This window comes from Saccostrea echinata, unplaced genomic scaffold, assembly GCF_033153115.1.
Source record: "Saccostrea echinata isolate AGI-Se365-2 ecotype Australia unplaced genomic scaffold, CSIRO_AGI_Sech_v1 ptg000022l, whole genome shotgun sequence".
In the NCBI taxonomy this organism is placed as follows: Eukaryota; Metazoa; Mollusca; class Bivalvia; order Ostreida; family Ostreidae; genus Saccostrea; species Saccostrea echinata.
The window spans coordinates 6,341,856-6,356,838 of record NW_026889771.1 but is presented as its reverse complement, the minus strand read 5'-3'; the positions used below and the strand labels follow the sequence as shown (position 1 = coordinate 6,356,838).

Below are 14,983 nucleotides of genomic sequence, written 5' to 3'. Positions count from 1 at the left end.
TGATTGTACTTGACCTGTTGTATTAAAAATAAATAATTTGTTGCTTGTTGTCGCCACATGAAAAAGCATAAGCTAAGTTCAAAATACCAACAAAGAGCACTCCAACTCCTCAAAAACTGCACATTATTGAATAAAAGTTCATCATTCTTTCACCTTGAATGATTGATACATTAGTTAAATAATTGTTGTGTGAATTTTAGGTGAAATTTCCAGCAAATTTCAGCCATCAACATGGCTCAGTGTAGTGAAGATATCAACAAGATTCGACAGTTTGTAGCAAAAGTTAAAAACTTTTCCTCGCAATACAATTCCAGCAGGTGAATATTTCATATTTTTTTTACGTGCTTAATAATATTGCCATTACCAGGGTTTCTGGAAATTTAGAAGGGGCGGGGGTGTGGTTCTGGTAGGGTACCCTTTCCCCTAGGCCAGAAAATTGTTTATTAATGGATACCATTTTGGTTTGGGTCAGGTGCTTTCAAAGTCTTTTCATCAAATATTGAATAAAATCTCTCAGAAATACTTTAAATGGATTAATAATAAATATTGAAAATTTTTTATTTTTCTAATTTTCTTTTTATTAAGAGGGTGCAGTCTCTGTGACCCAAATTAGTCCACATTCTGACAGATATGTGATCTGTGACAGATCATTGAAGAACATTCATTACAATATTTCTTACAATGATAATTAAAATTGACTTACAAACAGTTGGTCTGCCAACACTGTAGTTGGACCTCCGAGAGTGTACCCACAACATGGAGACCTCCACGGGGCCTGGGCAAGCAAGGATATTGATGCCAATCAGTTTGTTGAGGTGAGCCTCTCTCTGAGAATTCCTAGGGGAGATTCTATTATCTTTGGATTAAAGTAACCATTTGCAATTTTTTCAAAATATTTTACTGTCATTCAAAAACATGCTTTCAAACAGCTATTTGAGCATCATCAATTTAGATTTACAATTTAGCCATACTAATAATTTATTTTCAGGTCCAGTATCATGAAAAAGTTTATCTGACTGAGGTCAATATTTATGAGACTTACCATTCAGGAGGCACAAAGAGGGTCAAAGTAAAAAATCCTTCAGGAAAATGGGAGACAATTTATCAGGCCAACCATGTAACATGTATGAAGAAAAGCAGGATTTTTTCTCCACCTATTCAGGTACATTAAGAAAGAATATTTTTTACGTCATGAAAAAATTATCTCTGTGACAACATTTTACCATTAAGGAAAGCAGTACAATTTGGCATGCATTGTAGATACATAAATAAAGATTTAAAGTATGTTACTAAATCATGTATGCATAGGATATTTACATCTGCATGTTCAATATCACAAAGATAAATGGGAAAGTAAGGCATACTATTTGAGACAGAAATTTATCTTGCCTATCTGTATATCAGCCAAAACTTGCACAGTTGGTGCATGCAGCTATTGAAATTCTGAACATAATCCGTATTTTGGTAAGAATTGTACAGTATTCAGAAAAAAATTATGAAATACAATTCCTCAAATTTCTTTTGTGGGAGACCTAGCCTTTTTTTCCCAAACATATTTATAACTCTGGTATTTTTAATTATGTTATTATTTTACCAGAAACCTGCCTATCAAGTAGATGAATTAAGAATTGAAGTAGACTGCACCGCAGCTGGAACTTGGGTGGAGATTGATGCTGTTGAGATGGTCGGTACCAAATTTAATTTTGGTAAGGCTGTCTATATTTGATTATATAGTATACATTATATATAAATTCAATAAATGAAAAAAGAACAGATGAACAGCAATAAAATGAGTGAATTTATCAAAAAATATTTTGTTTACACAATTAAAAAATTAGAAAGAAAAACCTCAACATTAACAAATAACTTACAAAAAAGTTCTCCATTTGATTTTCCAGTTCATGTCTCTTTGGTCACATTCAAATATGAAGTGATTATTACACACAAATTAAATAAACATTGTTCAAGGACTTTATTGTTACAGATTTGCCAGAGATGCCAGCACAGTTGTCCAAAGATATGGGTCAGCTGGTCAATTCTGACCTATTTAGTGATGTCAAGTTTTCTGTGGATGGTAGAATATTCCATGGTCACAAGGCTATACTGACTGTCCGTTCAGACTTCTTCAGGGCCATGTTCTGTGACCAAATGAGGGAGAGTAGAGCAAATGTAAGGATGGAATTAACTGAAGTCTAAACATAAATCACTACACACATAAGATTTGATGATAAACTATTACTAAGAATACAGGATGACATCAAATAAACTAGGGAACTGTAAGGAATTCATGTAATGGTTTGGTTTGGTCAAGGACAAACTCTTATAGAGATAGGCATTTAATGCATGCATTAAAGTTGCAGTAATATTAGGAAATCTGTGTGATTGAATACTTAAGCTAGGTAAGTAATTTAATAAAGTTTATGATATTTTAATATTATTTTTTTCAGAAAGATTACTTTATCATGTATTTCAACACAATATCCATACCCAATCATAAAAGGGTATCATTTATTAGCAGCTCATTTGTACTACTTATATGTAATACTGTGGAATCAATATAATTCGTGGGGGACCAATGTTAGTGGATTTTGTGGGTCACCCTTGCCTACAAAATTTACATCCAAACAGTTAATTTTGTCAACAAATTTATTCATTGAATCATTTGTATACAAGTTACCTAAGAAATTATGTTGAACCAATAAAATTTTTGCTAGTCCATGAACATTGACCCCCTCAAATTGAAATGATTCCACAGTAAGTGACCCGCTGCACCCCTATATAGTGTCAGGTTTATAGATACTGCTTTTCTTCACGCAAAGTCCATACATGTCTTTTATCAATTAGATAATTAAAATCAAAAACATGCACGTTCCAATTTTTTTTAAATTTGGAGTTGGTTTTTAAATTTAAACTACCTGATATACAGTTAGTCTTTAAACTTAGTTAAGGTTCATGATCCCTCAGCTCATGTTATAAAATTTTACTTCAACACTTATGATTTTCCGCAAGACATCTAATTTATAATTAAAATGCACATAATTTTGGCATATCTTGCGGGCAGTGTATCAATGAACCTTAAGAATTTTTTTTACCTTGTTTGAATCTTTATTTAGTCTGGATTATTATTTAATTATAGGAGCCAATAGAACTGAAGGATGTTAGTGCGGATGCTTTTGCAATAATTCTGCATTTTATTTACACCAATGAGATTGACCAGAATTCTGACTGCCTTCTACTGCTAGAAATATGGAGAGGTATAGAGGCTAGCACTCTTAGTTTTTAAATAGCGTTCAAGTGTTTTAATCCACTGTCAGACTTATTACATTATATTTACATTTGCTATGTTTTTCTACTAAGCCAACTGTGAAATTGATTTGAATGCCATTTTCATGTATACTCATGCGTAGAAATATGCATGGAGAAACTCGCCCTAAAGTGACATCACAATGAGCTTCAGAGACGTTAATAAAAAAGTAACGATATAGGGCAGTGAATAATTCAAACTCTGGGTATATTCTTGGTGCTTTTGAACATGTAATATGTAAATATAAGGAATGTTTTTAGGTTTTGTGTGAGTTATTGGTGTGTAAATTACACAGACTTGTCACATAGGCATATTTCATGAAGCGCGCTAGTGCTTCATGAAAAATATGCCTACGTGCAAATAATCATTGAGAAGGAATAAGAAATATATCAAAAACAAATCAATCCCAACCTTAAAACCAATCTCATTTACAATTTATTCCAATAATGTGGTCCTATGATAAAAATTCATTATTTGTTTATAAATCTCTCATACTCCTGATCATAAATCAGACAAACTGTATGATGATAATTGAAAACAGCTTACTACTAGTTTGTCTAATTCATGCAAGTCAAAATGTGTATATGTATTGCACTGAAATGATGTGAATGTCAAATACTGTGGAATCATTTGTGGGGGGTCAATGTTCGTGGGCAAACAAAATTTTACTGGTTCATGGGGACGTAATTTCATGGGTTACTCGTTTATATGGTTAATACTAACAGTGAAACAATACGTAGATAAAATAATCGTTCATGGGTAAGGGTGACCCATGAAATCCATGAACATTGGTCCATCATGAATAATGAGGATTCTACAGTAGTCCAAAAAGAGAAATATTATTCAACATTTCACCAACAAAGTGCTGCTACCTGCAAATTTAGAATTTCAATTCAAAATTGATAAACATCCAACATGATTGAAATTTTGAAAGTCTGTTTCATGATTTTGAAGCTTGTTTTCAGGTGCAGCTAAGTTGGGTCATTCCTTAATTAAGAAACTAATGTTACTGAGATGAGCATTTAAGGCCTTTAAGGTCTCTTGTTTCAATGTGCCCTTTAGAGTCAGGATAATAATATTATGAGAGGAAAAATTTTCAAAAGAATACACACAAGTGAATGATATTATGTATTCTTTTAACAGTGTCTTGCATCATGAGGACACATTTATATTGCAGGAAATCTAATGCTGTGGCATATTGTTTAATGGCTCAGGGTAAGAACTACACATTTTTTTTTTTAAAACATTGTAGTTGCTGACCAGTTCTGTCTTGATGGCCTGAAGTCAATAGCTTTCATCAACCTTTGCTCCAACCTCAATACGGAGAATGTGGTGGACATTTACGTAGAGGCCTCAACTAAACTCCCCATGATAGGTAATAACTAAACTCCCCATGATAGGTAATAACTAAACTCCCCATGATAGGTAACAAACATTGTACTCAGGTAACTTTTCAGGTAACTAGGTTTCTTAAGAATACTTTATATATAAGGTACTGATATATAAGCTGTAATACTAAAGTTAGGTAAAGCTTTGCTATGGAGTACATGTATAAGTTATAAAATCAAAAATCACATGGAACAATTTCTAACTAAATCTTGCAATACAAAACAAAGAAAAACTGGAGACCAACACCTTGAGGTTGAAATTGTGGAAGATTCTCACGTGTGGATACCGAACGGTATTCAATAGGGTCTATACCTAAAGTTGTAAACTAAAAGATATAAAACAGATCACCAACACTTCGTGAAAATGCAGCTGTAAATTTATTTTGTTAAAATAAACAAAATAAATTTACTGCTGCATTCTCAAAGTGTTTGTTATCTATTTTATATCTTTAAGTAAATCTTGCAATATATAATACCAGTAGTATTTTGCATCAGGTTTGCAATGCAACACTGAGAAGTCACAAAAGTTGAACTCAAATCGTAACATTTTTTCTTTAAAATCAAGTTCAAGAACATGCAGCCATAACAATTACCATGGGGAAACTTTGATGTGCTAATGACCTCATATTTTTACTTAAGTCAAAAATTTTCAAAAATCTAAATTCTCTTTACAGAGGATTTGATGACTGCAGCCATGGGATTTATGAGATCAAAAATGGATGAGGTTGTCCGACAGCCAAACTTCACATCTCTACCCAAAGATGTAATGGTGGATATCATCCAACACATGACAGAGAAGATGTCCATCTCCGATTCCAAATAAAAGGAAACAGCCATTTTATTCATCACATGACTAGAGAGAACAAGGAAAATAGGATTCACCTTATCATGTGGAAATGCACAGGTGTTGGTTTAGGTGGAATCAAGTGTACTGGTGAATATACGTAAGCTATTTTCAGTGAAAATTGCCATTTATATACAATGTATAAGTATGTACACAATGCAAGTTTCCATGACGTACACATGCTAGTTCCTATATAGAAATAATTTAAATTATGTGAATTTATTTTTCATATAAAACTGTGTCTATTAACTATAAATCTGATGCAGTACCTCCAATCATCACATAGATAAGGATATTGTTAGATTTATTTAAATAGTTTTTAGGTCACCTGAGTCACTCAGGTGACCTGTTGCTATCTGTTTTCGTCGTGCGGGCGTGCGGGTGTGCGTCCTGCATAAACTTTTCACATTTTTGACTTCTTCTCAAGAACCACTGGACCAATTTCCACCAAACTTGCCACAAACTATCCTTGGGTAAAGATGATTCAAGTTTGTTCAAATGAAGGGCCACGCCTTCTTCCAAGGGGAGATAATTAAGAATATTTGAAAAATTAATGGTATCTTTTAAAAATCTTCTTCTCAAGAACCACTAAACCAGGTAAGATGAAACTTATATGGAAACATCATCAGATAGTGTAGACTCAAGTTTGTTAAAATTATGACCCCCAGGGGCACAATGGGGGATCAAAGTTTTACATAAAGATATATAGGAAAAATCCTTAAAAATCGTCTTCTCAGGAACAACTAAGCCCTGATTGGTCATATTTATATGGAAGCATCCTCAGGTAGTGTAGATTGAAGTTTGTTCAAATCCTGACCCCCCGGGGTAGGGAGGGACCACAATGGATGATCAAAGTTTACATAGAAATATATAGGAAAAATCTTTAAAAATCTTCTTCTCAAGAATAGCAAAGTCGTGATGAGTCATATTTATATGGAAGCATCCTCAGGTAATGTTGATTCAAGTTTGTTCAAATCATGACCCCTGGGGATAGGGTGGGGCCACAATAGACGATCAAAGTTTTACATAGAAATATATTGCAAAAATCTTTAAAAATCTTCCTCTCAGGAACAGCAAAGCCATGATTGGTCATATTTATATGGAAGCATCCTCAGGTAGTGTAGATTCAAGTTTGTTCAAATCATGACCCCCGGGGTAGGGTGGGGCCACAATGGAGGATCAAAGTCTTACATAGGAATTTATAGGAAAATTTCTTCTCAAGAACTGCAAAGCCATGATTAGTCATTTTGATATGATCAAAGTTTTACATAGAAATACATAGAAAAAATCTTTACAAATTTTCTTCTCCAGAAACACTGGGCCAAGAAAAATGAAACTTATCTGGAAACATCCTCGGGTAGCTTAGATTCAAGTTTGTTCAAATCATGACCCCCAGGGGTAGGGCAAGTTCACAATGGATGATCAAAGTTTTACATAGGAATACATTGAAAAAATCTTCTCCAGAACCACTGGGCCAAGAAAGATGAAATGTGGAAACATCTTCTGTAGTGTAGATTCAAGTTTGTTAAAACCATGATCCCCAGGGGTAGGGTGGGCCACAATGGACAATGAAAGTTTTATATTAGAATATGTAGGAAAAATCTTGAAAAAATTCTTTTCTCAAGAACAGCAAAGCCATGATTGGATATATTTACATGGATACATCCTCAGGTAGTATAGATTCAAGTTCAAATCATGTTTCTGGACTCTGGGGATAGGGTGGGGCCACAAAGGACAATCAAAGATTTACAAAAGCTCTTTCTATCAGTTTATTTTATACTCTATGGATCTTCTATGGATTGTTGTTTTATACTCAGGTGACCATTAAGGCCCTTGGGCCTCTTGTTATTAAATAGTGTTATTTTGATATTATCAGTTGAAATCTGTGATTTTGTTTTTTTATTGAATTTAGGGGATAACACATTGGGTCATTCCAAGTTTTTTCTCTGTTTAGCGTCCACCCACCTTTCAAAAACCTAGCTACCTATTCGCAAAACACACACAAGCCAAAAAATAAAACACAGACTTTATAGTCATAAAAATGACGTAAGGATTTGATTTCATTAATTTATTTTTCATGTAGCAACTTATTTTCTTCAGCAAAATCGAGGTACTAAATACTTAAAATTACAATTATGTCATATTATTTACAAATAATTTAGAGAGATCGGCAGAAATTAAAAAAATTGACCAAAATAATGAATTTTTGGTCCCTGATTCTGTTTGTTTTTTCTGACATGGGGTGTCAAAAACCAAGGCGCACGCGGACGCTAAACATAGAAAAAACTTGGGATGGCCTTGTTATTTTTGTTTTTAATCAACTATTTACATAGAAAACTCTTTCTGAAAAGTTACCAAGGTAATGCGATGTTATGCACAGAGCCTGAGATGGTATTTCACATATAAATAAAGCACTGGTAAACATGGTAAATTGACAACAAGTCAGTTCTTTATGTTTTTGACACATGCATGTATACAATCTTTCAAATTGCAAAAATAGTGCTTTATAGATATGTAAAATTTGTTACTTAGATTTGTTGATTTTGTGAGTATATACATGTTTATATTTGCCTATATACTAACCCTGAAAGGTGAAATTGCATTTATTGAATTTTATGCAGTGCATCATGTGTGTACGTTAGTGGAAATATAGTCTAAACACTACTGATTAATTATTTCTGACCATGGAGAATGAAAATGTTTGTAAACCTCACAATACTCAAATCTGTAGTATCTTATAAGAAAATTAAAACAAATTCATTTTCTTTTTTTAATATATACTCACAACCATGCCTAAAAATATTTCAATTTAGTGTTTTTGATTTTTTAAAATCTATTTTGTGTGAGAAAAAAATCATGAAGTGTTTTCAAAGTTATTTACATTTGTACTTGTTGATTTGTACTTCGACAGTTATAGCAAACAAAATACATGTATTGTTATGATATTTGTGATACATGTGTATCTACCTATTTATTTATTTTATTTATATGTATTTTACTTATCCAAATTTTTATCAGATTTTTATGTCTTTTAACTCAATTGTAATTTAACTCATGGATTTTATACTGTAAATGTACCTGTACTTTTTTCCACGGGGTCATAATTCTGCAGAATTATAATTTCTGTTCAATCTGCAGGTGAAAAAATAATGCAGATTTCACGGGGTCATAATTCCGCAGAATCTTAAATTCTGTTCAATCTGCAGGTGAAAAATAATGCAGATTTCTTGGATTGCCATTACATAGCGTAAATTTATACCACACGGAAAAAAAGTATGTCTACATTATCTTATGTACAATGCACAAAAAAAATATTGTCTCATACAAACTCAGGTATTTTTTAATATGAACAGCTTTTATTGTAAATTAACAGCTTTTATTGACTCTTTCTACTCTTGTTCTGCTCAGGGTAACTTTCTTAAAATAAAATCTGTGATAATGTTGTAGCTGTTATTTTTATGCCCCGCCATGAATATGGCCGGGGCATATAGTGTTTGTCATGTCCGTCTTCCGTCCTTCCGCCTGTCCTTCCGTCACACTTTGCGTTTTGCTCTGTTCAAAGCTCAGTTTCAAAGAAACTATCCAAGATATTTTTATCAAACTTCATATGCTGATAGATATTGATGAGAACTATGCAACTGCATCAACATTTTTTGACTTTGACCTTTCCTTTGACCTTGACCTCACTTTTCTTTAATTAGTGTTTAGCTCAGTTTTAAAGATACCATTCAAGATAGTGTAATCAAACTTCATATGTTATTACATACTGATGTAAGCTACTCAACTGTATCAACATTTTTTGACCTTGACCTTTCTTTTGACCTTGACCTCACTTTTCTTAAATTAGTGTTTAGCTCAGTTTTAAAGATACCATTCAAGATAGTGTAATCAAACTTCATATGTTGATACATACTGATGTAAGCTATTCAACTGCATCAACATTTTTTGACCTTGACCTTTCTTTGACCTTGACCTCACTTTTCTTTAATTAGTGTTTAGCTCAGTTTTAAAGATACCATTCAAGATAGTGTAATCAAACTTCATATGTTGATACATACTGATGTAAGCTATTCAACTGCATCACCATTTTTTGACCTTGAACGTTCTTTTGACCTTGACCTCACTTTTCTTAAATTAGTGTTTAGCTCAGTTTTAATGAAACAATTCAAGATATTTCTAATAAACTTCATATGCTGAGCTATTCAACTGCATCAATATTTTTGACCTTGACCTTTCCTTTGACCTTTTCTTAAATTAGTGTTTAGCTCAGTTTTAAAGATACCATTCAAGATAGTGTTATTAAACTTCATAGGCTGATACATACTGATGAGAGCTATTCAACTGCATCAATATTTTTTGACCTTGACCTTTCCTTTAACCTTGACCTCACTTTTCTTAAATTAGTGTTTAGTTCAGTTTTAAAGAAACCATTCATAATATTTTTATCAAACTTCATATGCTAATACATACTGATGTATCCTTTTCAACTGCATCAACAATTTTTGAACTTGACCTTTCCTTTGACCTTGACCTCACTTTTCTTAAATTAGTGTCAAACTTCATATGCTGATACATACTGATATAAGCTATTCAACTGCATCAATATTTTTTCACCTTGACCTTTCCTTTGACCTTGACCTCACTTTTCTCAATTTGTGTTAAAATGTTGCATTACTAATATACCCTCGGCGGGGCATTCATGACCTATGGACATATTTCTAGTCTTTTCAACACATTCAACTTAATATTTGAAAGTGATTTGTTAGAACTTCGAATTAAAGTTGTGACAAAGATCATTATTATAAACCTTGGGTTTTGTGAAAAGTAATTTTGATTGGTCAATGTCTAAATGAATACTGTATTAACAGCTTCACTATTGATAGATTTTATCACATAAAAATCTTAATTTGACCCAAAAGTATCACAAAATCCTGTGGATTTTGCTAATTCAAAAACGGATGCATAAAGATGAGTATGTTAACATATGGAAGATCCATGGGCAATTATACTCTCCCTAGTCCCTTTTCTCTTTCTGGTAGATGAATATGTAGTATGGAAAGGAGGAATGAGTTAATATACATTGAAAATTTATAAATATATATATATATAATGAAAAACATATGGTTGGACCGGGAATCGAACCCAGGACCCCTGCATTACTAGTCAGGTGCTCTAACCACTGAGCTATCCAGGCCAATGTCCTCAGTCCAGCCTAAATTCCTACAAATAATTGAATCATACCCAGCCTTACTGGGGCTCAACCGCTGTAGCTGTAAGCTACGTATTCATTAATGATTTAAGTAAAAAATTCTTAAAAATCTAAATTCTTTTTACAGAGGACTTGTTAAATAATTAAATTTGCCATAAAATACTGTGCAAGTTTACAAATTGAAGCCTATTTGTTACTGTATGTACATTTGAAGTAAATTACGCGTATGATAAAGTGACAGGGACAAATAATTTTTATTTACTGTATACAGGGTTATTTTCACCCCATGTTATTTTCGCCCTTTCACACTTGCAAACAAGTTTGCCCGTTTTAAATTCGCCCAGTCATAGTTTTGTTTAAGAAATAATAGTGTATTCCTTTAATTCGCCCCGTTTTAAATTCGCCCAATTGAGGGTCGGGCGAAAGGGGCGAAAATAAAACGGGGGCAAAAATTTCCCTGTATACAGTATTATAAACTTAATTTATTATAATTATCTGAACAGTCCTCAATAGTTTGATAACAATGAAAATGTGAATTCATTGTAAGCGTGTTCACTATAACTGTGCTCTATTATAGTATTTTACTCTGCTCCCCTCTCCCTCCCAATTTAATACCAATTAATCTACAGTAAATATTTGGCCACTTGTGGTCCTATTGTTTCTTACCAGATTATATTATTTGATCTCCCATACATGTACTCCTACATGGGTCCTCTTTTGAAAAACTTGAATCAACATATGAGAATTCTTCACTCACATATTAATATGAATACATTTATACTTGCTTTCATTAGAAGACTGAAAAATTGTGAATTTAACACTATATAGGCCTAGTTAAGAAATGCTTGTACATTACCGGTCATTCAAAAGCATTTTGACTTAGTTAATAAATATGATGCATGGTACATGTAAGAATATAAGCCTGGCACATCAAATATCCAAATCATAGATCCATGGGCTACAAACTTTGTAGCCTCACTCTAGCCCCAGGAGGTCATATGACATAACAAACACTGACTCCATACAACACTGGGTTGTTTCAATATTAAGCTGTCTACCATGTAAGTGATATATTGAATGAGCTGCAGATTAAGCGATTTGTCCTTAAAAATCAGTATTTAATTTTAGTGAGAAGTAATTTTAGCAATTTTATGGTGCATAGAAAGAAAACAGTTACCTCTAATGTCAAATAAATTGTTATTGATATTTCATTTTAATGATCTCTATACCCTTGCTAAATATGCCAAAATCGAATCCTCGCTAAAATTTCTGCTTATACGGTAACATGGCCTTGTAGAGATTTCTGCATGCATGAATTGTACAAAATTTGATATTTTGATTTTCTTGAAAAGAATTTTATATGTACTTTTTATCCAGTCCCCATGTAAAAACCTTGATCCACCTGTTGTGGCCCTATCCTTTTCCATGGGGCCATGATTTGAATGAACTAATCTGCACTACCTGAGGATGATTGCCCATGTCAAAGTGGAAGGCAGTTTGTTGGCAGTTATTAAGCCTTCCCAGTTTTATTTTATAAGCAGTTTATTAGCAGTTCCTTAACCTTCCTTAGCCTTCCATGTCCCTCAGACAAGTTGATAATTATTCATGAAAATAGGCAGTTCAAGGCAGTTTTTCTTAGCCTTCCCAGTTTTCAACCAGTTTTGAAGCAGTTAATTTTAGCGAAATATTTAAATGAGTTTTAAAAAACTGCTTGAAACTGCAAATAACTGCTTTAGAACTGTTAATCCATTTCCATTTATGGTTATGTCTAATGAATATTCAAAGCAATACGATGACGCTAAAACTGGTAACACAAACGTACAATTTTAAATTGAAACCCTGCCGAGATTTGGCTGAAATATTGCAGACTCACCGTAATAATATTAATCCATGAAATAATTAAAACAACAGAATTGTAAGTTAATTATATATTTATCATACTGTAGTTTATAACACATTATTTCACATTAAGATATCAAATTGAATGCATGTTAAAAGAATGGTACCTACTTCAGCCATTTTCCTTTATATATTATCAAAAATGCATTGATTATGGAACTTTTGCTAGCAAAAATTAAACACTGCAATTTTGTCTTTTTAGAAATATATTTTCTTAGGAAAAATATTTAAAAATGTACTGTTTAATACCTACATCTGTTATAATCTGTGTAACTTGATACAATATGTGCATCTTATATATTATTCACATTCACAACCATGCATGCAATTATACTCACTGACGTAAGAATATATCCCAGGGCATATATAATGTTTGACAAGACTCACATAATTCAAACATATACAAGCTGATAAACTTGTGAAAAAATCCAAATTGTCAGGTTTTTCAATCTGGTTACCACAAAAGTATAATATGTTGGCACTGTTTCTGTAATTAATTCAACTGTTTATAGATCAAGCTGTTTTTCTTGAAAGAGACACAAAAACAGGGGGATCCAAGATAATTATAGTCTCACTTCTCTTCTGAAACTGTAAATGAAAAAAAATTAAATTATGTGAAATGGATCATATATATATATATATATATATATATATATATATATATATATATATATATATATATATATATATATATATATATATATATATATATATATAATTTTAATACAAACAGAGGCATATATTTTAAATCATGCAATTCATCTCCTTATTCAAGGTGACATATTAATAAATATATTGTACCTACCAGTGGTTAAATGTCTGCATCATAATTTCTATCAACCTAGCTAAATCTTTGTGGCTATAGCTGCAGGCTTCTTGAGTACTTCATGTTGCTTTCCTTCTGACTCCAACAATACAACATGGCAGCTGAAGTTGAATTTTGGCGGTCAGACTTGTATGCATGGTTCCTGTTGTGTATATTTACTGATCACTGAGCCCAACTTTGAAATTAATCTCAATCCCAATCAAAAAACTAAAGAAACTGCTAATTACTGCTTACAAAACTGCTTAGGAAAACTGTCTTCTCCCCAAGCATTGGCAGCTGTGATATAACTGCTAGGGAAAATGATAACTGCTTAAAAACTGCTTAGGAAAACTGTTTACTCCTAAAGCTCTGGCAGTTATAAAAGAGCAGTAAAAGCCCAACTGTCTGAAACTGTTAGAAAACTGCTTGAAATCTGTAAAACTGCTAAAGAACTGCTTCTTAACTGCCTATATAGGCAGTTCACTTTTCCATGGGATGCACATAATTATAAATAAAATGTTTCATGGCCCTCCTGACCTGCTCTTGAAAAGAAGAATTTTAAAGATTTATTCCTTTATAATCACAAGCAAAACTGTTCCCCTATTGTGACTTCACATTATCCGAGGGGGTCATAATTTGAACAATTTAGACCGTTTCATAAGGGTTTTACCCAAGTTCCATGTTTTCTGGCTCAGTGGTTCTTAAGATTTTTAAATGACCCCCACTTATTTTTTACCTTTTCTTGATTATCTCCCCTTGGAAGGGGCATGGTCCTTCATTTGAATAATTCAGAATCCCCTTTACCCAAGGACCAAGTTTGACTGAATTTGGCCCAGTGTTCTTTAAAAGAAGTAGATGGAGAGACAGATGGATTCAAGACAATGGATGACCAGAAAAGCTCACGAGCTTACAGCTCAGGTGAGCTAAAAAGCCTGGAAAATGTCAGATATTTCTGATTTTCAGACTCATTATACGTCTATTGAAATAAAAAGTGTATAATTTAGACTATCATTTTTATTTTCAACGATTAGTTTCATACAAGAAATGTGTATATAAATAACAATAACTATTTATCACAGAGTTTGACCATCAATTTAAATTTATTAAGCAACTTAAACAATATTACTGGTGCTATATAAAAAATAAGAAAAGTCCTATAGCAAAAGCAGTACTAAGTTCAAATGACTTCAAGAAATTGACTTGCAGAGATGCGTAAAACAATATTGTGAACATAAACCCATAATGATTGTCAAATCTAAGAAGTATATTCTTGCACAAGTAAATACAAATAAATAAAGGTGACCCTAACAAAAAGAAAGTGTATTTTAAAATTCCCTGAACACATTCCATCTGAACATGCAAAGATTTATTATATTCCAAGAAATTGTTACAGTAACATATTCTTAACAGTTAACATATTCCCTGAATACTGTGAAATCACTAATTTCATGATTTCATGGTAAATTTGTGATTTCATGGTCAGTAGAGACCCAAAAATTCAGGTCCTCCATAAAATGTAAAATATCAAATTTAA

General features: G+C 32.5%; 1 protein-coding gene across 1 annotated transcript; it reads left to right on the top strand.

The window, feature by feature from the left end:
- Window positions 1–220: 220 nt before the first annotated feature.
- LOC133190825 (TD and POZ domain-containing protein 3-like) lies at window positions 221–5,706 on the top strand. Its single transcript, XM_061326507.1, has 8 exons — window positions 221–317; window positions 710–815; window positions 989–1,162; window positions 1,598–1,706; window positions 1,985–2,169; window positions 3,137–3,254; window positions 4,557–4,679; window positions 5,367–5,706. The coding sequence occupies exons 1-8, from the start codon at window positions 232–234 to the stop codon at window positions 5,513–5,515; spliced, it is 1,050 nt and encodes a 349-aa protein (XP_061182491.1). The 5' UTR covers window positions 221–231; the 3' UTR covers window positions 5,516–5,706.
- The last annotated feature ends 9,277 nt before the right edge of the window (window positions 5,707–14,983 follow it).